Source organism: Prionailurus bengalensis, chromosome A3, assembly GCF_016509475.1.
Source record: "Prionailurus bengalensis isolate Pbe53 chromosome A3, Fcat_Pben_1.1_paternal_pri, whole genome shotgun sequence".
Lineage (NCBI taxonomy): Eukaryota > Metazoa > Chordata > Mammalia > Carnivora > Felidae > Prionailurus > Prionailurus bengalensis.
In genome coordinates this window covers 21,281,402-21,307,388 of record NC_057354.1, presented here as the reverse complement: position 1 = coordinate 21,307,388, position 25,987 = coordinate 21,281,402, and the positions used below count along the sequence as shown (strand labels likewise).

Genomic DNA, 25,987 nt, shown 5'->3' with positions numbered 1-25,987 from the left:
GTATCATGGTCTGAACAGAGAAGTGTGAACCAACGCTTGGACCCACATCATGCAACTCAAGCCCAGTCATCTTCAGTGGACTGTTGGTAGCTCAGAATCCTAAACTCATCCTGGTTTCAGTGTGACTGAGAATCACCAAAATCAGCCTGCCAACACACTTTGGCAGCCCAATTTCACACAAGCTGGTGAAAGGAATTCTGCACCAGTTAGCAAGAGTGAGTTCGTTGCCAGACTGTCCTCCTGGAACCAGAACTGGCCATGAGGCTCCAGAATGATTCCATATATGTAAGTCCTGGAGCTCTTCAAGGCATCTGGTCAATCTCACACATAAGTGAAAGGAGGAGGTAGTAAGAAAGACGGTTGAAGAGCTCTTCAAAGAGAGGAAATAAAGAATAAGACAGGGGATGGACCTAGTCTGGGAGTGCATCGCCCTGCCTGGATGGCACCCTGGCTCTGGCCAGTCCCAACCACTGGAGTGAAGCTTAGAAAACTTGAAGGTAGAAATTTCTAGCTAACAGGACCCACATGGGACCTGGTCTGGATTGGAGCACCCTACCAAGATGACATTATGCCTTGGAGGGGTGCATGGAAAAATTCGAGGAATACTGATCCAAAGTGCAGTACTCCTTGAGGCACAGGGTCTGGGGCAGGGGACCTCTTTTATTTTTAAGTTTATTTATCTATTTTGAAACAGAGAGAGAGATGGGGCGCCTGGGTGGCGCAGTCGGTTAGGCGTCCGACTTCAGCCAGGTCACGATCTCGCGGTCTGTGAGTTCGAGCCCCGCGTCAGGCTCTGGGCTGATGGCTCGGAGCCTGGAGCCTGTTTCCGATTCTGTGTCTCCCTCTCTCTCTGCCCCTCCCCTGTTCATGCTCTGTCTCTCTCTGTCCCAAAAACAAATAAACGTTGAACAAAAAAAATTTAAAAAAAGAAACAGAGAGAGAGAGACAGAGAGATAGAGAGAGAGAGAGAGAGAGAGAATAAGCAGGGGAGGGGCAGAGAGAGAGGGAGAGAGATCCCAAGCAGGCTCTGCACTGTCAGCGTGGAGCCCAATGTGGGGCTCGAACCCATGAACCATAAGACCATGACCTGAGCTGAAATCAAGAGTCAGTCCCTTAACCAACTGAGCCACGCAGGTGCCCCTGGGACAGGGGACCTCTTACCTAGGTGTAATGATGATACTTTGGTATCACTGGATATTATTCACTAAGACTTAACAGTAGAGCAAGAAAGTGGTTAGATGCTGAGCCAGTGCATTTTCCATCCACTATCCATCCATTGTCCCCACATCCACCTACATATCCATCCAACAAATGTTTATCGAGCACCAACACTGTGCCAGTATTGTTTTAAGTTCAGGGGAAATAGAAGGGAATCTTCCCAATCATTATCTACCCCAAGCTAATTCTATACATTTTAAAAAGGAAGAAAAAGAAAAAAAAATGGCTACAGATGAGATACCTCTTATACATCTGTTAACAACTTTTCTCAATTATGACCCTTGAAAGTGTTTTAATTGCCATGAACACATACAATTTACTCCCCAAACTTAGTGGTTTAAAATACTGACAATATTTATTTTGCCCATGAATCTGCGCTTGGAGCTGGGCTCAGTAGGTTTAGCTTCTCTCTGCTCTGCTTAGTGTCAGGTAGGTTGACGTGACACCTGGGGACTGGAATCATCTGAAGGCTTCCTCACTCACATATCTGGCCATTTGATGTTGCCAGATATGTGATGATGGAACATTTCCACACGGTCCTTTCATGTGACCTGGGCTTGCTACCAACATGGTAACTGGGTTCCAAGGACAAGCATTTGAAAAGGGGGTAAACTGGGGCGCCTGGGTGGCTCAGACGGTTGAGCGTCCGACTTCAGCTCAGGCCACGATCTCACGGTTCGTGAGTTCGAGCCCCGCGTCGGGCTCTGGGCTGATGGCTCAGAGCCCGGAGCCTGCTTCCGATTCTGTGTCTCCCTCTCTCTCTGCCCCTCCCCCATTCATGCTCTGTCTCCCTCTGTCTCAAAAATAAATAAACATTAAAAAAAAAAGAAAGAAAGAAAAGGGGGTAAACTGATGGAAGCTGTATCCTCTTGATGAGCTAGTCCCAGAAGACACATAGTATTCCTTCTGCCATATTGGCCAGAACAGTCACAACCAGACTCAAGGGGTGGGGACGGGGACATGGATCCCATTTTTTACTGAGAAGAGTGTTGGTTATATCGTAAGAACTGTCGGATGAGTTGTACATACATCTGTATGGCCAACGTTGGGCGGAAAAGTCTGCCAAAAGAAGGTTAATATAACTCCATTTTTCCTTTGTGAATGCAATGCCTTTTAACACACAATAAATAAGAACACAATACAAAATTATATTTTGACATAACAGTTTCAGACGAAGACGTGCCCCCAATTTATTCTACTCTTCTAGTTAGAAATTAGGATGTGGAACAAGTGTGAATTAGAGAAACCATAAAGTTTCCCTCTGTATAGGGTTTCACCTTTCTTCAGTCTGTTGTGTGTGCATACTTTCCTGACATGTTTCAAAGCGTTCTCACGTTTAGTCTTTTCCCCCCGCCTCAGGTGTTTGTGCGTGTGTGCACGCTATAACTCTACATTGATGTAAGTGAAGCCCTCAAACATTTAAAAAACGGGTAAAGAAAAAGGTGTAGAAATGTGTTACTTTCGAGGAATGACTCTCTTACATCTTTTCTCCACCACCCCCTGCCTAATATCGTATCTTATCTTCCTGACCAGTACAATGGTCCTTACCCTTTGTATTTTATGTAAAAGCCCTACTCTTAGCTTGAAATTATTTATTGCTTATGTAATTTTTGTTTGCATTATTCCTTTAATCTATTTTGCTGTTAAAATATTTAGGTATCTTGGGTTGGAATTGAACATATTTTTTCCCATTAAAATTAATGGAAATAGGGGCGCCTGGGTGGCTCAGTCGGTTAAGCGGCCGACTTCGGCTCAGGTCATGATCTCGCGGTTCATGAGTTCAAGCCCCGCGTCGGGCTCTGTGCTGCTGGCTCAGAGCCTGGAGCCTGTTTCAGATTCTGTGTCTCCCTCTCTCTGACCCTCCCCCATTCATGCTCTGTCTCTCTCTGTCTCAAAAGTAAAATAAACATGTTAAAAAAAATTAATGGAAATATATATTCTTTCACTCAACAGCTTTCACTTAGAGGTATTCAATATTTATTATATTAGAAATGTGTTTGGTTGAAAGTAACATAAAACTCAACAAACTGTGGTCTAAATAAGATTTTCCCCCTCTCATAAACAGGAAGGGAGTCCAGTGTTTGTGCGGCTGCTTGAGTATATTCTCAAGAACCAGGCTTCTTTTGGGGCGCCTGGGTGGCGCAGTCGGTTAAGCGTCCGACTTCAGCCGGGTCACGATCTCGCGGTCCGTGAGTTCGAGCCCCGCGTCGGGCTCTGGGCTGATGGCTCAGAGCCTGGAGCCTGCTTCCGATTCTGTGTCTCCTTCTCTCTCTGCCCCTCCCCCGTTCATGCTCTGTCTCTCTCTGTCCCAAAAATAAATAAACGTTGAAAAAAAAATTAAAAAAAAAAAAAAAAAGAACCAGGCTTCTTTTATCTTTCTGTTCCACCTTCCTTAGCACAGTCCTCCTCGTGGTCTCAAGATGACTGCTGCACCTCCAGGTGTCGTGCCTCAATTCCATGAATGAAGTCAGGGGAAGGGGAAGGTTACAGGTGTCTCCAAAGACTTCCTTTTTATTCTGGAAGAGAGGATCTCCCTTCAGACTTCTGTCTACATCTTATCGGCCAGAACTTGGTTTCGTTGCCACTCCTAGCTGCAAGGGAGGTTGGGAACTCTAGGCTTTGCTTTCCAGCCTCTGTAGTTTAGAAAGGCAAGGGATAAGTGGTTGGGATATTGAATGAACCTCTTAAGATATTTGTCACGCTGTGTTTAATTGAAGTGTATTGCTTTGATCAACAAAGTGTCCTGGATATAGCCCCATTCCTATCCTGGAACATTCTTTCTCCTTGTTCCTCTTGCCTCTAACAACTTTCCTGGCGTGGGGGTGGGGGGGGGCAAGGTCTTGAGGAAACACTTCTCTTTCATCCTTTTTATTGGAATATCAGTTCCCTTGTCCTTCCTCCGTGGTCTCTTCTAACAGAAGGTAAGGAGGAGTCAGCATTTTCTCTGCTCTCTTCCGCTCTTTTCAGCCAACCATGCCTTCAGTCCTACTCAACATCCTGATCCTGTCTTCTTTGAATATCAAGGACAGTCTCAAGGCCAGGGCCTCCCTTCTCTCTCAGCCCAAGTTTCCCCCTTTACACTCCCAAGGCACTTGAGCTGTGCCTCTCTAAGGCTACTTATTACTTTCTTCGTTGAAGCTGAAACCAAAATACTGAAAGTGGAACTGTTTACAAAATGTGTGGTGCGCTGTAGGTGCTCAAACCGGTATCTCCTGCTATTATTATTACTATTTATGTCTTATCCCCTATATCAGACTCAGCTCCTTAACGAGAGGCTCTGAATCTGATGTCTGATTCATTTTAGTAATCTGCACCTGGCCTGGAATTGAGGGCATTTCTCATAATTAATGCTATGCCCAGGTAATAAAGGGGCGGCGGGGAAAGGGCAACATTTCAAAGAAAGGGTGCTGTAATGGTAGGATGTGAGAAACTCCTAGAACCTGGGTGGGAACCAGAATCTTGCAGAGAAACCCCTTCCTCCGTCCGCACAGAAAACACGCAAAGTCGGGATTGATGCACAGGGACGCAGGTGCGGCGCCCCCTCCGCGGCATTGAGATAAGGTAGGCGCAGCCGTCACCTCACTCCTCCCACTCCACTTGCTCCGGAAAGGGAGGAGGGAATATGCCCCGCGCGGCCATCTGGGATAGCTGCGCACGCGCAGCTTCCGGCTCCGTGTCTTGGGAATTATTTGACGCCGCCGCTTCGGACCGGCAGAAGGCTCTGATCAGGCGCGCCGCGCACGCGCGGTGGTCCGCTCGGTTCGGGGAGTTATTTGACGCTGCCGCCCCTGGCAGTCGGAAGTTGCCAGAGCAGAGCCCAGCCGGCCGGCCCGACCGGCCTTCGTCGTCCCCGGGCGCCCTCGGAGAGCCGCTGACGGGTGGACTGACCGACCGTCTAAGGACAGCCGGCCAGGGCAGCGAAAGCGCCGGCACTATGGCGCGGGTGGCGTGAGGCGGAAGGCCGAGTGCGGCCGGCGGCGGCGGCGGCGGCGGCGGCGCCCGCCCCAGCGATGCGGGCCCCGCCCGTCGCCTCAGGTAACCGAGCGGCCCTCCCCGTCGCGGCCGGACCCTCCCCTCCCCTCCCCTCCGGGCGGTCCTGGGACGGCGAAATCTGTTTCTCGGGCCCGGGTGCCCTCAGGGCCCTGCCTTCGGAAGCACGTCTCTGCCTTTTTCGGGGGACCCGCGGGGTCCGGCGGAGCCTGGCCCTGACTCCGGGGCGAGTCGGCGGTTTCTGTCGGGTCTGTTCAAACCGGGTCTAGCCTTTGGGAGCTGCCCGGGTCGGGCGATGCGCTCTCCTGGCAACCTGGGGGAGGGGGCGGGTCTGGAGCGGAGCTAGACAACTCCAGCGAGGAATTTGGTCCAGCAGAGGGGTTGCTCGAGTTGCTGCCGCCCTGTGGAGGCGATGCTGCCCGCTGCACAGTGACAGTCGGATGAGGAAGAGTTAATAACGAGAATAAACAGCTTACCCTGGTTAAGCGCTCACTATACGCCAGGCCTTGTGCCAGGCCATTGCGTTCACCACGTCTAACTTCAGGAGAACCCTGTAAGGTAGGGTTCTTATCCCCATTTTACTGACGATGCAACTGAGGCTCTGAATGGTTTGGTGACTTACCTGTCCAAGGTCACATAGCTGGTGATTTGGACCCCGGCATCCTGACTCCAGATTCAAGTTCTTAACAATTAGGTCAGTGGCTCTCCAACTTTGCTGCACGTTAAAGTCACCTGGGGCAGCCTTTCAAGATTCCTGATGCTTAGGCAGCACATCCAGGCCATTAAATCAGAATTGGGGGGGTGGGGGGGGTGGTGGACGTGGGGGGACCTAGACGTCAGTATTTTTTAAGGAGCCACGTGTGATTCCAGTGTGTAGCAAACTTTGGGAACTGCTGGGATGGGCAGTCCTGCGTCTCAGAAGACATTGGACTGTGTCTCCAGTTTCACTGTGTTAGGAGAATCATCTGGGAGTTTGTTAGAAATGCAAGTTCCACTTGCAGAGATCCATCTTATCCTTGGGCCCAGTGACGACTCCACTTTGTGAAAGCCAATTGGGGGTGGAAGGTGACTTTCTTTGCAGGGTTTCTGAGTTGCTGTGCCTTTAAAGTGTATACATCTCATGCAAAGCTGTTAGTTTGTAGCTTTCCTGGGCGTACAGTACTCACAGGTCTAGTGTCTCTAACTTCTGGGTCATCTTTGCACAGGCTGTTCTTCTGCCTAGGCTATCTTCCATGCTTTGTCCCCTCTCCAGCACTTCTCTCTCGTACACACGTGCACATAGCTTTTCCTTCCGGTTTTAGTAACTTAGTATATTTTCATTGCAGAATGCCTGAGCTGCTATGGCCTAGCATATTTACAGATTTTAAAGAAAGGCAGGGTAGTAATTCAGATTGTATTTGTTCTTGGCTGGTCCTTAAGCCATGTAAACTTTATAAAAGGGAGTGAGTGAATATGTGTGTGAAGGTCATTATGAAAGGGTTTGAGGACAATTTTTTTAATAGCAGTTAAATATGGTGAAGTATGTGGACTGAATGAAAATATACACATTGTGTATAATGATATTCTTTACAGGATAAGGATTGTTGTAGAAAGATTCTCTTGGTTGAACTTTGTACTCTTTGTCAATTTTTAGGCTGAGGCTAATATGGAAACTGATGGGACAATTCTTGTTAAATTCAGATACTAAAGCAACTTGCCCTTGGTTCTCTCTGATCAGATATGGAGAGAGTATCCAGTTCTGGCTTTAACACAAGGAAGAAACTCAGTCTTTAAGCCTGAGGTTTAACTCTGTAGTTGATATCCAAAGTAAAGGTGAAAAATTCCACATGATCAGTTAAAGACCAAAAGTGACTTGAATCAAGGTAGCCTGAGACTTAGAAATGGGTTCTGTTTGAGATCCTCACCAGTGTGAGCAGGTGTGTTCTCTGACATGTGTAAAAATGTTTTGGATAGAATACATGATTTTCTTTGATAGAAGATGATTAAAGTTTAAGGTACTTAGAGTTTAATTTTAAGTTTTTGTAGGTGAAGAAAGTAGGTAATTTGCCCGAGATTTCATGGTTGGGTTCTAGCACATCAAGGACCAGAATTCAGCTTCTTTCCTCTGGACGTAGTGTTTCCTTGCACCCCCATCCTCCACGGTGAAAGGATGTCTTATTTGTTATTGGTGTGTGTGTGTGTGTGTGTGTGTACACACATGTATGTTGGGGATGGGGGAAGTGACTGTAGTCTGCTATGTTTGAGATCCTCATTTAGATGTATAGTGAATGCTTGGCGTGTAACATGTGCTTTGCTGTATATACTGAGGATACCAAGATAAATACGACGCAGCTCCTGTGCTCAAGGAATCTGTAGTCTAGTTAGAGTTGTAATAAAAAGAATAGTATCTGGGACGCTTGGGTGGGTCAGTTGGTTGAGCGTCCGACTTGGGCTTGGGTCATGATCTGGCGGCTTGTGAGTTCGAGCCCTGCGTCGGGCTCTGTGCTGACAGCTTGGAGCCTGGAGCCTGCTTTGAATTCTGTGTCTCCCTCTGTCTCTGCCCCTAGCCCACTCTCATTCTGTTTCTGCTTCTCTCAAAAATAAATAAACATTAAAAAAAAAATTAAAAAAATAGTATCTAAGGCAGCTCTGTCAAGTAGAATTTTCTGCAATGTTGGAACTTTTTGGCTTTTGTTTTTTAGTATTTATTTATTATGAGAAAGAGAGAGAGAGTGAGCAGTGAAGGGGCAGAGAGAGAGGGAGAGACAGAATCCCAAGCAGGCTCCGCACTGTCAGCATGGAGCCCAGTACGGGGCTCAAACTTGTGAACCATGAGATCATGACCCGAGCCGAAATCAAGAGTTGGATGTTTAACCAACTGAGCCACCCAGGCACCCTGATAGAACTGTTCTGTATCTGCACTGTCCAGTGTAGTAGCCACTAGCCACATGGGACTTTTGAGCACTTGAAATGTGGCTAGTGTAGATAAGGAACTGATTTCTAATTTAATTTAAATTTAAGTGGTTACATGTGGGTATGGCTACTGTATTGGGCAGAGCAGGTCTGAGGTATGAAGGATGAGACCTGTGGTGGTACCGGTGGGGGCAGGCAGGGGATTCATAGTATTCATACTTCTTTTCTTTCTCTTCTTTCTTTTTTCTTCTCTTCTCCTTTCTTTCTTTCTTTCTCTCTCTCTCTCTTTCTTTCTTTCTTTCTTTCTTTCTTTCTTTCTTTCTTTCAAACAGACTAGCAAAAGCTACTTGTTTACACTTTTAGGGAGGAATACAGGCACAACCTTTCTTTCGGGTATTTGATAGGATACCCAGTAGAATCTGGTATATAGGTGAATACATTCCTTTGTGACCTAACTTGGTTGATATTTGCCTTTTAGGGTCAATGGGACTACAGCAGAAACGTGAACTATAATCCTTCTGTCTTTACTCATCATAAAGTTATATGGATGACCTTGAGAGCACTGTGTGCCTTAAAATCTAGCGTGGTTCATTTGTTTACTCAGTGTTTTGGCACCCTGTTCCCTGTTTTTCCTAAGAGAAACAAAGCATGGCTGATAATATGTACCTTGCCTTTGTACATCTCAAAGTATGTTGACTTGTATCGCTTTATTTGATTCTTCCCCGGAGTACTTTAGGTAGGTACTGCGGGTGTTCTCCCTGCTTTGCAGACGAGGAAACTATGACAGAGAAATGCCAGGCGACTTGTCCAAGGTCATTATGGTGAGGTATGGAGTCAGAACAAAAGGGACAAGCATTGGACTTCAGAGCAGGAGGTAGAGTTTCTTATCCCAGCTCTCCTGTCACTTGCTGTGACTCTGAGCAAGTTCTAGCCTTACTTGCTTTCTCTCCTAGCGTCTAGTACATCTGTCTTCCTTAACTTTGTAGGCTTGTTATTGGAATAAAATGAAATAACATGTGAAAGCTCTTTCAAAATGATCAGTTTTCCAAAGGTGCACCGTTACCAAGCCAGATCTCTAGTGGTTTTTTTCCTGTATGATGCTGGCCTCCTAACTCATCACGTCAGTTATTCACATTGAATACTATGGTGTGCCGGTGTTGTCCTAGATTCTTCTGTCTTCCTCGTTATGAAATCTTCCCTTGTGCAGCCACTGTGTCCTGTTTGTATCTGCATACCGCACACCTAGGACGATATCTGACATGTAGCAAGCGTTGAATAAATGTTTGTTTCATGAAATAACTGATGTCTGGATTTACTTTATGAAGTTTTTAAAAATCGATCTCTGTAATTAGACTTGAAGCTTCTTGTGAGCAGGGATCTTATTTATTCATTATTATTATTCTCTGTGCATGGTGTATAGAAGGCATACACCTTGTATACAGGCATACACCTGTAATAAATATTGATAGAGTCAGTTGATACAGTTAATGTCAGGCTGTGGTCTTAGTGTGTCTACCAGCACCAACATATCGGTCATTTTGGTAATCTGTCAGTTAGAACCTTCGTGTTACTTTGTGGTAGTACCAACAACCATGGGCTGTTACCAGAACACAGTCGCCCGATAATAGAAACCTCCAGAGAGATTACCTAGAAAATGGACAAATGCAGAGTTGGACGACACTAAGTGATCTGCAGGGGAGCACTGTCATCATCTCTCCCCTCCTGTCGTACTTACTTCTGGAGTATGGAGGTAGAGACTTCTCTGCTAGCAGCTCAGGTTAATAGCTGACCGAGCCTGTCTGGGGAGGAGGCACAAGACCCTTAACATAGCAGTCAGAGCCCTTCAGCCTGTCCTCCCTGCCTCGTCCCCATCCTTCCTCCCTCCCGCTCCTCAGTATATAAGCCACACTGGAGTTTACTTTTCTACTGTCCCTTCAGCTTGTCTTGGGTACTTACATATGTCTTACCCACATATGTCTTGGGTACTTACACCAAATTTCTTTACTGGGAACTCAGTTCCTGTTGTATCATTTCTATGATAAAGTTACCATCCTCTCATTCTCCGCCCCCAGTTTTTACTAAATTAATTACAAATCTCCAATCGTAGCATTCATACTCTTCCAAAATCCGTCCCTGTTTATCTTTGAAATCTTACCCCTTGTACATCTAGCTTTTTTTCCTGCCACTCTGGGTTTTTAGTTTCTGGTGCTGTTTTTTGCTACTTGAAGCAAGCGCCCTGCCCTTCCTGTTACATATTTTTCTTTTCTATCTGCCTCTTTTTGCTGTCACTCTTACGCACTTAATTTTCTTATGTGTTAAAATTGTAACCTTCCTTCAGTACCCAGTTCATTCTTCCCTGATCTTATCCTATTGTTTTCCAGCTCAGCCCTTGTTTGAATCAAAAGTAATCTTTTGTCCTCTGAACTTCCTCAATATCTTGCCTGTAGCTTACCATAATCGGCTTAGTTAACACCCATCATCTCCTATAGATGCGGTAAAAAGGAAAAGCTTCTCCTTGTGGTGAAAACTCTTAGGATCTACTCTCTAAGCAACTTTCCTGCATCTCATACAGCAGTGTTAACTATAGTCATCATGTTGGACGTTACATCCCTAGTGCTTATTTATCTTATAACTGGAAGTTTGTACCTTTTGACCACTTTCCTCCAGTTCCCCCTCCCCAAATCCCCCACCACTGGTAACCACAAATCTAATCTCTTTCTATGATTTTTGTGGGTTTTTTTTTTGTTTGTTTTGTTTTTTAAGATCCCACATATAAATGAGATCATAAAGTATTTGACTTATTTCACCTAGCATGATGCCTTCAGGGTCTATCCATGTTGTTGCCAATGGTAGAATTTTCTTGTTTCTTTATGGCTGAATAATATTCCATCACACACACACATACACCCTCCCCCACCCCCCCAACTTTTTTATCCAGTCATTCATCAGTGGATGCTTAGGTTGTTTCCATGTATTAACACTGCTATGAATGTGGCGGTGCAGATACCTTTTTGAGTTAGTATTTTTATTTCCTTTGGATATATTCCCAGAAGTGAAATTGCTGGATCATATGGCAGTTCTTTTTTAATTTTTTAAGGAACCTCCATGCTGTTTTCTGTAGTGGCTCCACCAGTTTACAGTCCTGCCAACAGCGCACAATGATCCCTTTTCCTTGGCATCCATGCCAGCGTTTATTACGTCTTTTTGGTGATGGCCATTTCAACAGGCATGAGGTGGGGGTCTCATTGTGGCTTCAGTTTGCATTTCCCTGATACTAATGATGTTGAGCGCCTTTTCACGTACCTGTCGTCCGTTCATAGATCTTCTTTGGAAAAATGTCTATTCAGATTCTTTGCCCATTTTTCTTTCTTTCCTTTTTAAAGTTTAGTGTTTATTTTTCCTTAATACTAAACTTTATTCATAATCAAGGAATGATCACAAAATGCCAGACTTATCAAATTAATATTTTTAAAAATTACAATACCCAGTGTTGGTTAGAGCCCTGGGAAACTGGTACTCTCTGCCCTGCTGGTGGGTACTAAATAGTAGTTTCCTAAAAGGCTTGTGAAAATACATTTCAAAGAGCTAGAAGACGCATACTACATCTGATCCAACATCAACGCTTCTAGCTTAGGAATCTAGTCTGAGGAAATATGCATATATGTGGATTTAAGAAATGTGACAGTTTATATACATCAATAAGTTAATAATGGTCATTTCTGGGTTACAGGCTAATTTTTTTTTAATTTTATTTTTTATTTTTTAAAATTTACATTCAAATTAGTTAGCATATAGTGCAACAATGATTTCAGGAGTAGATTCCTTAATGCCCCTTCCCCATTTAGCCCATCCCCCCTCCCACAACCCCTCCAGTAACCCTGTTTGTTCTCCATATTTATGAGTCTCTTCTGTTTTGTCGCCCTCCCTGTTTTTGTATTATTTTTGTTTCCCTTGCCTTATGTTCATCTGTTTTGTCTCTTAAAGTCCTCATATGAGTGAAGTCATATGATATTTGTCTTTCTCTGACTAATTTCACTTAGCATAATACCCTCCAGTTCCATCTACATAGTTGCAAATGGCAAGATTGCATTCTTGAAAGTTTATTTATTTTGAGAGAGAGTGAGAGTGGCTAGGGGAGGGAAAGAGAGAGAATCCCAAGCAGGCTCCACACTGTCAGCACAGAGGCTGATGCAGGGCTCAAACTCACGAACCACGAGACCATGACCTGAGCTGAAATCAAGAGTTGGATGCTTAACCATCTGAACCACCCACATGCCCCCTGCCCATTAAAAAAAATTTTTTTTCATGTTTGTTTATTTTTGAGAAAAAGAGAGACAGCACAAGCAAGAGAGAGAGAGGGAGAGAGAGAGGGAGACACAGAACCCGAAACAGGCTCCAGGCCCTGCGATGTTAGCACAGAGCCCGACGTGGGGCTTGAACTCACAAACTGCAAGATCATGACCTGAGCCTAAGTTGGACACTTAACCGACTAAGCCACCCAGGGGCCCCATCCCTGCCCATTTTTAATTGGATTATTTGGTTTTCTTTGCTGTTGGTTGTATGAGTTCTTTATATGTTTTGGGTATTAACCCCCATCCCTTTTTTTTTTTTTTTTTTATGTTTGTTTATTTTTGAGACAGAGAGAGACAGAGCATGAGTGGAGGAAGGGTAGAGAGAGAGAGACAGAGGGAAACAGAATCCGAAGCAGGCTCCAGGCTCTGAGCTGTCAGCACAGAGCCCGACGTGGGGCTGGAACTCACGAGCTGTGAGGTCATGACCTGAGCCGAAGTCAGACACCCAGCCGACTGAGCCACCCAGGCGCCCCTAACCCCCTATCCTATACATGATTTGCAGATATTTTTTCCCATTCAATAGGTTGTTGATGGTTTCTTTTGTGTGCAGAAGCTTCTCAATTTGATGTGGTCTGACTTAATTTTTCATTTCGTTGCTGTGCGTTAGCTATGATTTCCAAAAAATCCAATTCCAAGACCATGTCAAGGAGCTTTTTTCCTTTGTTTTCTTCTGGGAGTTTCATTTCTTACAATTAAGTCTTTAGTCCATTTTGAGTTAATTTTTATGAATGGTATAAGATAGGGGTGGTTTGATTTTTTTTTTTTTCATGTGACTATCCAGTTTTCTCAGCACCATTTATTAAAGAGACTATATTTTCTTGTTTGACATTTTGAAATAAGGGCTACATAAGTGTGTATGTAGTTGTGATTGTGCTGACAGCAGCAGATACCACAAGTGGCATAGCCTTTGGTGATGGGATTTTTCTGAAATGGGCAACAATTCTTTTATTTCTTTTGTTAACAGTTCTTGGTATGGTAAGGTTCTAGACAAAATATGGTTCAGTCTTTTCTCAGTTTACGTGGTTTAATTGCATTACTGGAAAACTCAGTGTATGTTAAAATAGCACAAAATATTTTGAATTTTTGTATACACTTTCAGGCTTAGACATTTAAGGACAGAATGATTTTCTGGCAGGCATTTGACAGTCGTGTGAAAAGTAGCATAATTGTTCATTGTGCAGAACTGTCTCCTGCATTGCAGAATGTCTAGATTTCCTGGCCCTGCCCATGAATACCAATAGCACGCCTTAACCAGAAGTGCACTTAATATTTCCAAAATTCCCTCTAGGGGGCAGTTCTTTTGTGTTGAAAACCATTGACCTAAATTCTTGAGTGTGTCTTGTTGGCCTTACCTCCTAATCAGAATTGAGTTTTATCACTTGTTTTGCTAGTTTAATAGGTACGAAACGAGACCTTTGTTGCTTTACTTTGTTTTTTTAAATTCATGTTTATTTCCAATATATATTTTCTCTTCATTGTTTTATTTACTTTGCCTGTAATTATAGTGTACATCTTTGTCTTGAAATTTTTTGTGTATTTTGTTAATATTTAGCATGTTTTTTCTATTAGATACATTTTAATAGTTAAGTTCAACTTTTTCATTGTATCCTTTCTACTTTATATGTTTCTTGAAAGCACTTATTTCATTTTCTGACATTTAATCATTTAAATATTAATGCATTTAAAGAATTAGAATTTCTTACATTAAATTTATTTGTAAGTTTTTAAGAATTTAAGAGCTATTAAGCCTTAAAGCTTAATAGCCTTGGTCTTTCATAGTGTGTTTTTAAAGAATGATACTCCTGTCTTTTTTTCAGAATTGGAAGGGATAGCAGCTATGTCTTAAAAATGCATGTTTCCAGGCCCCAGTCCAGATCTATACAGAATTTCAGTTTCTAGTGATAGGGTCTGGAGATACACAGATTCTGCACCCTCCCCCAACCCCATGATTCTTGTGTATGCAATGGAGTTTGAAAACTAGCTTGCCTTTTTTTTTTTTTTTCTTTGCCTTAAAATATTTTTTTCTCTCCAATAGTGTGTTGTCTGGAATGTATGCTAAATATTTAGATACTCTTTAAATATTTGGAAACCATCCAACTACTTTAAAAAAAACTAATAATTAGCATAAAACAAATGGACATCTTCCAATTTTATTTGTATACGACATGCAAAATTTTTGACATACCTCAGTGGAATAAAGCGAACTTTCTAAAGTCTTCCTGTTTCCCACTGGTAAGCCTTGACATTCTGAAACATTTATGTAGTATCTACTGCATGCCAGGAACTATTTAAAGATTTAGGAAGTGAGGTTTCCATTCAAAAAAGGCTGACACTCTTGTGGTGAAGAGATCTTTACATGGCTAACAAATAAGTTAATGTGAGGCTTGGTATGAACAGCCTGTAATAGACACAAGGGGGAGGGTTGATTTGGGGAGTAAAGAAAAGGCTTACCAAAGGGAGGACGTTTGTGCTGTTCCTCGAAGGAGTAGTAGTACTTCCTAAGTACTAGGATCGAGGTGGGGCACGGCCGTGCAGTTAGTGGGGAGTAGTGCAGGCAGTAACACAGGGTATGAAAAAACTTGTTGGGTTTGAGTGATCATCGTTTGTGGCGTTAGCTGGGGGAAGGGATACACGTTGGAAAGTGTTCATAGAAGATGAGGCTGGGGAGGCGGAGTAAGCAATTTCAATTAGAATTCTAACAAGGTTTGTTTATTTTTTTTGGATCGTATAAAATCATCTTAAATTTTATATAGAAGAATACGTATTTAATAATTTGGCCTGAGAATACCCAATAAAGCTTTGAAAAAGAATAGTGGAGGTGGAGGGGGCTTCCTTTTTAGATATTAAAACATTCTGTAAAGCGACCAAATTTAAGTCATTATGGCATTGGCATAGGAATGGACAGGCGGATACATAAATAGAGCCTATATAAATGAGGATTTAGTGTAGACAAATTGGTATTTCAGTTCATTGGGAAAGGGTGTATTTTTAACAGATGATGATGGCATAACCGACTGTACATTTACAAGATAATAAATGGCACCTTTCCTAAGCTACTCATATAAGTAAGTTCCAGATGAATATAAAACTTAAGTGTGAAGAAATAAGCAATTGTCTTGTGGGAAATCTAGGAGACTGCATATACACTTTAGGGTTATGCTTTCACACTTTTGGACCTAGACCCATAGTAAATGTATTTTACAGTGTGACCCCAAATATAGTATTTACGGAAGGTGAAACAAGTTTCACAGAACTTTGCTTACCTTTACTATGTGCGGTACCTTTGTTGTATATCTTCTTCCATGTAACTGAAAACAAAAGTATTACCCATTACATTTATTTCATGACCCACCGTTTGAAAAACACTGATAGAGGAGATGGGAGGGAGAAACCACCGAAGCCAGACTCAAAACTAGAAGCTATAGGGGTGGCTGGGTGGCTCAGTCAGTTGAGCATCTAACTCTTGATTTTGGCTAAGGTCATGATCCCAGTGTTGTGAGATTGAACCTCACAGCAGGCTCTGTGCTGAGCATGGAGCCTGCTTAAGAGTCTCTCCCTCTCTCTCTCTCTGCCCCCCTCCCCCGCTCACTCTCTTTGTCTCTCTAAAATAAAAAACAAACAACAAAAAAACCTAGAAGCTATAAAACGTAAATATATGACTAGAACAATGAAATCTCACTTCATGCCTATCACGTTAGCAAAGAAAGAAAAAGAAAGTACTCCTTGGCAGGAGGTGGGGAGTGGGAACAGGGAAGGGCTCTCATCCATTCCTAATGTAGTTGGTTGTTAGAGCTTCTTTGGGGAAACAATCTGGCAAGACCTATTAACATTAAAAACAAATGCCCTTTGATCCAATAGTTCATTCTTGGGAACTTGTTCCATAGAAGTTAAAAGGCCACTGTTTATATGAACAAGCGTGTTTATTGCATCATTTCCTGGTGACAAAAAAATGGGAAATGGAGTAAATACACATTATTAGGAGATTGGTTGGATAAGTTATGCCACACCCATGCCATGGAATGTTACACACTCATTAAAATGAGTTTATTATTAGTTGGAAAGATATTCATGAGGCATTGTTGAATGTAAAAAAAAAAACCCACAGATGTAGAGAAGTATACAGTCCCTATCTATGCAAGTATATAAATTATTTTGATGTGATTGAATTAGGGTAGAGCAAATACAAGAGGAAATGTTAGGTTGTTAACATGGATTATCTATCCAGGGAAGTGAATCATTTGGACAGGAAATGAAGCTAAATAAAATGAAAAAGGTAAAAAAAAACCCACTACACTAAAACAAAGCAGGGGCGCCTGGGTGGCTCAGTCGGTGGAGCATCCGACTTCAGCTCAGGCCACGATCTTGCGGGTTCGAGTTCGAGCCCTGGGTCGGGCTCTGTGCTGACAGCTTGGAGCCGGGAGCCTGCTTCAGATTCTGTGTCTCCCTCTCTCTCTGCCCCTCCCCCATTCATGCTCTGTCTCTCTCTGTCTCAAATAAATAAACATTAAAAAAAAATTAAAACAGGGGCACCTGGGTGGCTCAGTCGGTTAAGCATCCGACTTCAGCTCAGGTCACGATCTCGTGGTCTGTGAGTTCGAGCCCCACATCGGGCCCTGGGCTGATGGCCCGGAGCCTGGAGCCTGCTTCCGATTCTGTGTCTCCCTCTCTCTCTGCCCTTCCCCCATTCATGCTCTGTCTCTCTCTGTCCCAAAAATAAATAAACATTAAAAAAAAATTAAAACAAAAATTAAAACAAAACCTCTCTGTAATCTAATATTCTTGTGTATTTATGTAAGGGGCTGTATGTATAGTGTGTGTATATTATGTTGTATATACATATGCACGTATGTACGTGTTGATTTAAAAAGGTGAGGAAAATGTGTGGTGTGGGAAAAAAAGTTATCATCTGATGGAGATGGCTCCCTGTCAGAACTTTGCCTTTTTCCCCTTCCATTTTTGAGAGTGTTTATTTTGGGGGGAGGGAGGAAGAACACCAGAATATCCTTGGGGGAATCCCTTATAAACCTGAGGAAGCAGAGACAGTCGTAATAGTTGAATTCAGCCTTCCTTCAAATTGTAGGTACCTTGTTAGATGCTGGTCTAACTCTCTTGCCGTCCCATGTTCAGGGCCTCTTGGTCAGAGGAGAACATCAGACCTCATAGGGTCGCTGAAAAGTACCTGGGCCCAGGGTCCATCAGATTCCAAAAAGAAGCTGAGAAGACTGGGGTTGGGAGGGTATGCAAGAGGGGAGGTGGAGGTGGTAGGTTCCTCTGTATGGAAAGGAGAAAGAAAGGTAGTTGGGGCCCAGTCTATGAATGACTTTGACTTTCATGCTAGGGAGTTTAATCTTCGTTCTTCAGGCCTGTAATTCTCAAATGCCATATCCTTTGGAAAAACACTGATACTTGAGCTGGAATGAGGTTTTTTAAGATGAAAATTTAACAGTGCTGGTCTTTCCCAGTGTGAAGAAAAATGAGCTTAAGGGAAGAATTTTTTAAAGATTAAGTGTACCCCTGGACTTTGCTTAAACTCTCTGGCCAGGCATACAGATTTCAGAACAAGTAGAAAATGGATGTTGAAACAGAAATGAATTGGAGAAGGCTAACTAATCATCCTCAATTCTCTTCGTGAGTATGGTGTTTATGATGGTAACGTTTACATTGCATTCATACAGATACGTTTTCTGTGGCTAAAAGTTTTTTATTTGTGTGGTAGACATAGATCATTTCACGGGGGAATGTATAGGATAGGAAGAAGGCAGTACATGCCATGGTAAGGAACATGGTCTCTGGAACCCAACAGATGTGGAAACAAACCCAGCTCCACCATGTTATAGCTCTGAAGCCTCAGGTAAGAAGTAAACCTCTCTGTGTCTCTGCTTTTTTGTCTGTGAAGTAGAGATAACATTCCTTAATATTCACCGAGTTGTTGTGATGATTGCGTGAGTAGCATGTAGTAAGTGCTCATTAAGTGGAGCTCTTAATATGTTTTCTGAAGAACACTGTGACTTCCAGGTGTTCCGTTACCGGAAATTTGTGTGTCACTGCTGCAGGGAATGAAATACTCTCGAAAAATTTTATGTCTGATTTGAGGACATTGGTGGGAAATTGCAGGGGTATGTTTCTAGCATGATAGAAAATTGCTGGAAATTGGAAACTGTTGACTGAAGAAGCTGGATCTTGGAGTAAACTCTTTCCTTTGTCTTCCTTTCTCAGGGTGCTTCATTCTTCTATCTTTTTCTATCTTGGAACATAGAATGAGGAGGGCTCCCTCATGTTAGGAGTGTACCAAATCAGATCATCTTCTCCCCCTGCACAGTGGCGTCTGTCCCAGTTCCGCTCCCGGGCTTCTGAGGCTCTTTTGGGGAGGTGCTTAGACAGCTGCTTCCCAGGGTCCACCTTCCTACCTGACCTCACTGAGAGGCTATTTTAGGACATTCTCAAAACATTTAGACGCGTATTTTCTCAGTCGTCTTGGCCGTATGTTTGTAGCTGCTTTATCTTACCATGTAGGATAAATCTGTTCTGCTTAGTTTTATTAATTTGCAACAGTGTTTAACAGTAATTCTGTTTTGTCTTTTCAGGTGCCATTTGGACAGTCCTTTAGCGGCACGATGTACTCTGAGTGGAGGTCACTGCATTTGGTGATTCAGAATGATCAGGGCCACACCAGTGTGCTGCACAGCTATCCGGAGAGCGTTGGGCGAGAGGTGGCAAATGCGGTGGTCCATCCTCTTGGGCAGGCCTTAGGTACCCCTTCAGTGGCTGGTAGTGAGAGCTTGTTAAAAACTGACAAAGAAGTAAGTGTTTTCTTCGTTTCGTTTTACTATGTGAAAACATAATCTCGTCACTGAGGAATTTATTTAACATTGTCTTTTTAATGGCTTTCTGTCTAATGGAGTAGTACATCTTTCTTAATTGTGACCTTTGTTTGGGTTGAAGGCTGGGCTGACTGAGAGTTTGTGGGGGTCATAAGGAATACGTTGTGCCATTGTGCCGCTGGCTCCCTACCGGCCAGACCCAATTCTCCACTTGAGCTGTGGGCGCGAGACAGAGACTTGAGTGTCAGGCCCCTTCCCCTAAGCTCTGGGCCCAGTCTTCAGATTTCTATTCAGAGGTGTGTTTGGAAGGTCTTCGCTGCTACCCCCATATGGCCTCTGACTGAAGGCCTGTCTTCTGTCAACTTTTCAGGCTACACATATGTATTGAACCTGAGGTCCTCCTTTGTCTCCGTGTCTGCCTGCCCTTACTGACTCCCAGGTTTAAGAGTGCTACAGAGCAGCTAAGCCTATATGGTTGTGAGCCCAAGTGTTTGGAATTGGAGTTGTGTTTGCTGTCCCTAAAGATAAGGGCTCTTGGAGTAGCTTGGCCTGAAGTTGGTCCTGTTCTTGGATTCAGGAGATTGGGTTGAGGTAAAGTTTTCAGAGGGAGGTCATGAAGGGACCCTGAAAATGGAGGGATACAGGAACTTGCTAGTATGAGGTCTGGCTAAGATATGGGATTAGAACTGTGTGCTGGAGGAAGTTTATACAACCTTCAGGCTTTGGGTTAACGTATTTCTCAGACTCACCTTTTTTTCTCCCTCTTTTTGATTTCTTTCTAATGAAGGAGAGACGAGACTTAATCTAGACATAAAGCTAGTCTAGATATAAAACTAGTCTAGATATAAGATTTGTGACTCTAAAGGCAGTTTATTTACTCTCTATAGGCCATGGGTTGCAGGAGGGTGAAGCTCCTCCGTTTGAGGAGTGTTTTTCTCTCTTCACAGGACCTTAGCAGAGACTAACCCCTGAGGACTGGCACTTGGCCCTGGTGTACTCTCCTCTTGGTGGGTCTGGAATATTCTCCTGGGAAGAGATGCCACATGGGTGGATAGAGGCGCTCTGGTGCCTGCCTTGTTTGTTTTCCTTTCCTACCTTCTAAAAGATAGGAGACAACAGTCCTTGAATCCAGTGTCCTCTAGAATTATACAATTAAACTATTATGAAGGTGACACCTAAGATGTTTTCTTGTTTAGGTTTCATCTGACAATTAGGGACTTGCAGCCCCTTTTAAAATCCCTTCCTAGGCGCGGTTCCGTTCCTCCCACCCTCCTGTGTTTGTCACAGCTTCACTGTGCTGTCGCAGGCTTAATCCTTATTGCTCTTGTAGATTATATTATATTAGATAAATTCTAGTGCTGTACATATTTTTACCCTTAGCTCTTGTAGTTGTTTTTGAGCTTGAAATTTTCAGGACCTGTGTTTAATCTTGTTAGATTCAACTTGAAGTCTTTTGGGATCCTGAATTTCTATCTAACAAGTTAGCTATCCATTTTAGCTTTGTGGATATCTACAGATGGTCAGCATGTGATCTGTTCTTCTCTCTTTTCCTAAGTTAAAATCTCAGCAGGGCCTTTGGTGTGCCACTGGGCACCGTCTTCCTAAATGATCTTGGTACATTAGCCCATTGCTAGTCTCTCATCTTGTGTCTTATAAATCCAGCCATTCTGCCTTCCTATGGGTCCTATGTCTCCATCTTGTCCACAAGGATATCCTGCCTCTGACCACATTTCTTGCTAGAGCCCAGATCTCCCTGAGCCAGAGAAGGGTGTTAATGGTATGGTGAGAGTAGCTTTAGATATCTAGCTGGAAGACTAGGGCTCAAGTTTTCAGTTCTACCATTTCCAAACCAGTGACTTGTGCCAAATTGCTTAATCTTAATAAGTGTCAGTTTTCTTATCTATAAAGTGAGGATAGTTTACCTTCTCACACAGGGTTATTTTGATGGTTAGAAGCTGCTTATGAAAGTGCTTTGTAAACTGCCAGGATTGCACAATTGTCTGCTGCCTTCATAGTAACCTTGTTAATAAAGGAATGATGCTTGTCTGGCATGATTTGTTCGTTTTGAGTATGTTGGTTCCTAGTGATCATGCTTTCCTTTTATAAGTGCTCATGAATCATCTGCTTAGTAATTTGTCCCAGAGTTTAGTGTGGAATTCCCTGAAACTTTCCAGTCTGTAGTATCTGGAATATCATTTTATCTTCTTTTGCAAATTGTGCCGTTTTTCCTTTGTCGCCACATCATGTTCATTCTTCATGGGCAGGTTCTCTCAACCCTTATCATGTGATTCAGTTAAGTAAAGAGGCTGGAATTCATTTAGTGCAGGTAAGTGCCTTGTTAAGATCTTACCCAGCTTGGGGTGCCTGGGTGGCTCAGTTGGTTGAGCATCTGACTCTTGATCTTGGCTCAGGTCATGATCTCACAGTTTGTGGGATCAACCACCGCCACCCCTGTGGTCCACCCCTGCCTGCCCCATGTCAGCGTGGAGCCTGCTTGGGATATTCTCTCTCTCTTTCTCTCCCCCCCCCACCCCCATCCCCCATTCGTTCACATGTGTGCTCTCTCAAAAGAAATAAACATTAAAAAAAAAGATCTGGGGCACTTGGGTGACTCCGTTGGTTAAGCATCCAGTCTTGGCTCAGGTCATGACCTCATGGTTTGTGAATTCAGGCCCCCCCCCAGAGCCTCTCCTGGCAGCACAGAGCTTGCTTCGGATCCTCTGTCCCCTTCTTTCTCTGCCCCTCCCCACTTGATCCTGCACACGCTCTCTCTCAAAAATAAACAAACATTAAAAAAAAATTTAAACAATCTTGCCCATCTTTAGTCCCTTCTCACTTGTGTTTGTTCTTACCTTCCCATGTTCATTATGTTCTTTGGCAGAAAAAAATAGTCACAAAATAAAGAGTTGAGCAGTTCATCTTCCTTCCTGTTGTTTGTTAATATTGCATAATCTGGAAATGGAATATAATTGAATGTATGTATATGATTTCCTAAATGACACACATACCTGTATATAAATTAAAAGGAGAAAAGTAGCTAAAATTTTCTATTTTTTTGTCCCAGTCTCTATGGAAAATCAGGATGACCCATATTTGCTTTTTATTTCATACTGCAAATAATAATAATGTCTAATGGGTAAAGCCAACATGGAAGTGATATTTAGAAAGAAGTAGTTTATTGTTTTCTTAAATATTTTGCTTAGGAAATGTTGTCTGAGTATGTTTTATCCATGGAAAGTACATTCTCAAGAATAAATCTGGCATATAGTTGAGATGAATATACTGTCAATTGAGAGATTTTTGGTAATAAAAGAGGTAAACATTTTAGATCAGTCTGCTGAGATACAGTAGGGATGTGTGATAATTCTGAATGTATATTTTCTTTTGTTTAGGTGAAATGGACCATGGAAGTAATTTGCTATGGATTGACCCTTCCCTTGGATGGAGAGACTGTAAAATATTGTGTTGATGTATATACAGACTGGATTATGGCTTTAGTGTTGCCGAAAGATTCTATCCCATTGCCAGTTATTAAAGAGCCTAACCTATATGTTCAAAGTATATTAAAACACCTGCAAAATCTTTTTGTACCAAGGTAAGCTATACCATCTGTCTGACCTGTTACCAGGATTATAATAAAATATTCATAAATGTTACTTTTTTCTATTATAGGAGCTGATTTCATTGTTAGTCTTTTGAAAAGTAACTTTCATTACTGTTTAATTAAAGAATGTATTAATATGAATGATAAGAGAGATGGGCTTATATAATATTTACTAGGAGTTTTTATCAAGTGTGTACTCATTTTAAAGGCTTTGGTTTTGTAAGATCTGATAGCTTTTAGATATTAAAATACTGTGACCCCTTTCCCTTCTATTCAAAAAACATACTTTTGCCTGTCATAATTCTTTCCTCCACTTAAGCTAAAGGCACCTAAGCCTTCTACCTTAAAATGAACCTTTCCTATGAGAGAATGAAGACATCAAAGTAAGCAGACTTGAAATTATTATGGACAAATTCATAGTTGGCCAAAAGATGATCTTAATAGTTTGGTACTGATTTTTTCCCCTACCTTCTGAGACAGTGACCTTAAATATTATAATATGGGATATGTACTTTATTTGGGCTTAATGTTTTTTTTTTTTTTTTTCCCCTAATTCTAAAAGATTATATGTCATTGTAAGGAGTTTGGGAAATACAGAAAATAATGGAGAAGAAAGCATTAATTAGGGTTTCCTTTAAGAAAAATCTGTTTTCAGCTATTTTTTTAATGTGTTTGAAAGAGAAAAAGGGGCTTGCTTCCTTTTGGGAAAGTTCTCATTAAAGCTTTTTTACTATCAGGTGGTAAGGGACTTTGGGTCTTCCAAAAACCACTCTGCACATTTTAGCTTTTTAAATTTAGAAGGAAGATTACTTTGGGGTGCCTTGCTGGCTCAGTCGGTAGAGCATGCCACTATTGATCTCAGGGTCGTGAGTTCGAGCCCCACATATGTTGTAGAGTTTACTTAAAAAAAATGTTTTCTTAGGGGCGCCTGGGTGGCGCAGTCGGTTAAGCGTCCGACTTCAGCCAGGTCACGATCTCGCGGTCCGTGAGTTCGAGCCCCGCGTCGGGCTCTGGGCTGATGGCTCAGAGCCTGGAGCCTGTTTCCGATTCTGTGTCTCCCTCTCTCTCTGCCCCTCCCCCGTTCATGCTCTGTCTCTCTCTGTCCCAAAAATAAATAAACGCTGAAAAAAAAAAATTAAAAAAAAAATGTTTTCTGAAAGAGTTTTAGAAGGAAGATCACTTTGCAGAATTTGAATAAAAAAGTCTCTGTTAAGAACTCTGATGTGTAGGATCAAGTATAAACTCCTTGCCTTGTGTGAAATGCTGGCTGTCATCTGGCCCCTAGCCAGATTAGCTGCTGCTAATTCTGCATGAGCCCTGCTCACTGGTCAGACTCATAAATTAAACATTTCCTTAAGACTCCATCATGATCTTCCCCATCTTCACCTACCCTTTTGTTTTCTTCCTCTTCCTCTCTCTCTCTCTCTCTCTCTCTCTCTCTCTCTCTCAGCTGTCCACATCTTACTCTTGTTGGTTCATTTTAAATTCTGCCTTGTAAAGAGGAACCTTACTTTACCATCCAGGCCCACAGTGATCATACCTTTTCTGAACCTGTGTGGTTCCGGTACTTCCTGTGTCACTCTTTTATCTCTTCACTGTTTTTTTTGCTCTTAAAACGTGTGTGTCTCATTTCCCCGTCTAACGAACTTGAAGGCAGGATCTAGGTCGTATATATATTTTGGGCTTTCGCAGTACTTGGTGCGGTACTGATATTACCTTAGGTGTGAATTAAATGCTTGTTGCTTGATTTATTGTTTTCAAATAGAAGTAATAACAGGAGGTGGTTGGCAGTGATTAGCATATTATTTGTGTCTAAGGCTCTTCTTTTTTTTTTTTTTAAAGTTTATTTTGAGAGAGAGAGAGTGTGTGTGTGAGTGAGAGAGGGGCAGAGAGAGAGAGAGGGAGAGAGAGAATCCCAGGCAGGCTCTGTGCTGTCAATGAGGAGCCTGATGTGGGGTTTCATCCCATGAACTGTGAGATCATGACCTGAGCCAAAATCAAGAGTCAGACGCTTAACTGAGCCACCCAGGCACCCTTCTAAGCAGGTTCTTCTAAAATGGTATAATAGTTCTGGTGCTTTCTTGTCATTCCATGTAGGAGACTAGTTCACTGGGCTTTTTCTTTGGCCATGGGACAGTCTCATGGGTAGTATTGTCACTGTTTCTTTCCTATTTGTACCCTTACCACTTCTTAGTGCTCAATTCATTTGTATTGATGAAAAATACCAATGGCATTTGAATTAATTGGGCTTTTTCTTTTTTTTGCCTTTTGAGAACCTGAGTACCTTGTTCATTTTACTGTTTGTAATTAACTTGTTTTCTCAAGAGTGTTTGCATGTTTCTGAGAGGATACTGAACTGAGTACTAGAATTTTCCTGGCCAACAGTGTCTTAGGGAGCTGAATATTTTCAGTGCTAAATATTGGGAGTTAGGATCTCATCTTCCTTTTTTTTTCCCCTTAAGTTTATTTATTTATTCTGAGAGAGAGAGCGCGGGAGACAGAGCAAGCACAAGCTGAGGAGGGGCAGAGAGAGGGAGAGACAGAATCCCAAGCAGGTTCCACACCATCAGCATAGAGCGCGATGCAGAGCTCGAACTCAAACCGTGAAATCACGACCTGAGCTGAGCTCAAGAGTCAGACACTTAACTGACTGTACCACCCAGGTGCCCAGATCTCATCTTTCTTTATTGGAAGTATCAGGTTTTTTTTAATCCATATCACAAAATTGTCATCAAGTTTACTTAGTTGTTGTTATAAAAGTGATACCCAAAGTGTTTTTACCACTTTGCTAGAGATAAGTCAGAGTGGGGATAACCTTTCTCTTTTTGCCTATCAGTTTGATCTCTTTTTTGTTTGCATAATTGAGTGAACAGTGAACCATCTTTTAAAATCGATTAGGGTTTTCATTGCGCAAATATATTGTAGTTTAAAAATGTAATATTCGGGGCGCCTGGGTGGCGCAGTCGGTTAAGCGTCCGACTTCAGCCAGGTCACGATCTCGCGGTCCGTGAGTTCGAGCCCCACGTCGGGCTCTGGGCTGATGGCTCAGAGCCTGGAGCCTGTTTCCGATTCTGTGTCTCCCTCTCTCTCTGCGCCTCCCCCGTTCATGC

At 42.7% G+C, this 25,987-nt stretch overlaps 1 protein-coding gene across 7 annotated transcripts in view; it reads left to right on the top strand.

Annotated features, from left to right (window-relative positions):
• The first annotated feature begins 4,898 nt into the window (after positions 1 to 4,898).
• Positions 4,899 to 25,987, top strand: part of RALGAPB (Ral GTPase activating protein non-catalytic subunit beta) — an 89,002-nt gene continuing 67,913 nt past the window's right edge. For 6 of the 7 annotated variants that reach the window (XM_043602391.1, XM_043602389.1, XM_043602388.1 and 3 more), the window contains exons 1-3: positions 4,937 to 5,253; positions 19,037 to 19,252; positions 22,666 to 22,868. In XM_043602391.1, the coding sequence (XP_043458326.1) occupies positions 19,067 to 19,252; positions 22,666 to 22,868 (389 nt within the window). In that variant the 5' untranslated portion in view covers positions 4,937 to 5,253; positions 19,037 to 19,066. Of the gene's footprint in view, positions 5,254 to 19,036; positions 19,253 to 22,665; positions 22,869 to 25,987 lie in introns of all 7 variants that reach the window. The other variant, XM_043602390.1, reaches the window with a different exon arrangement.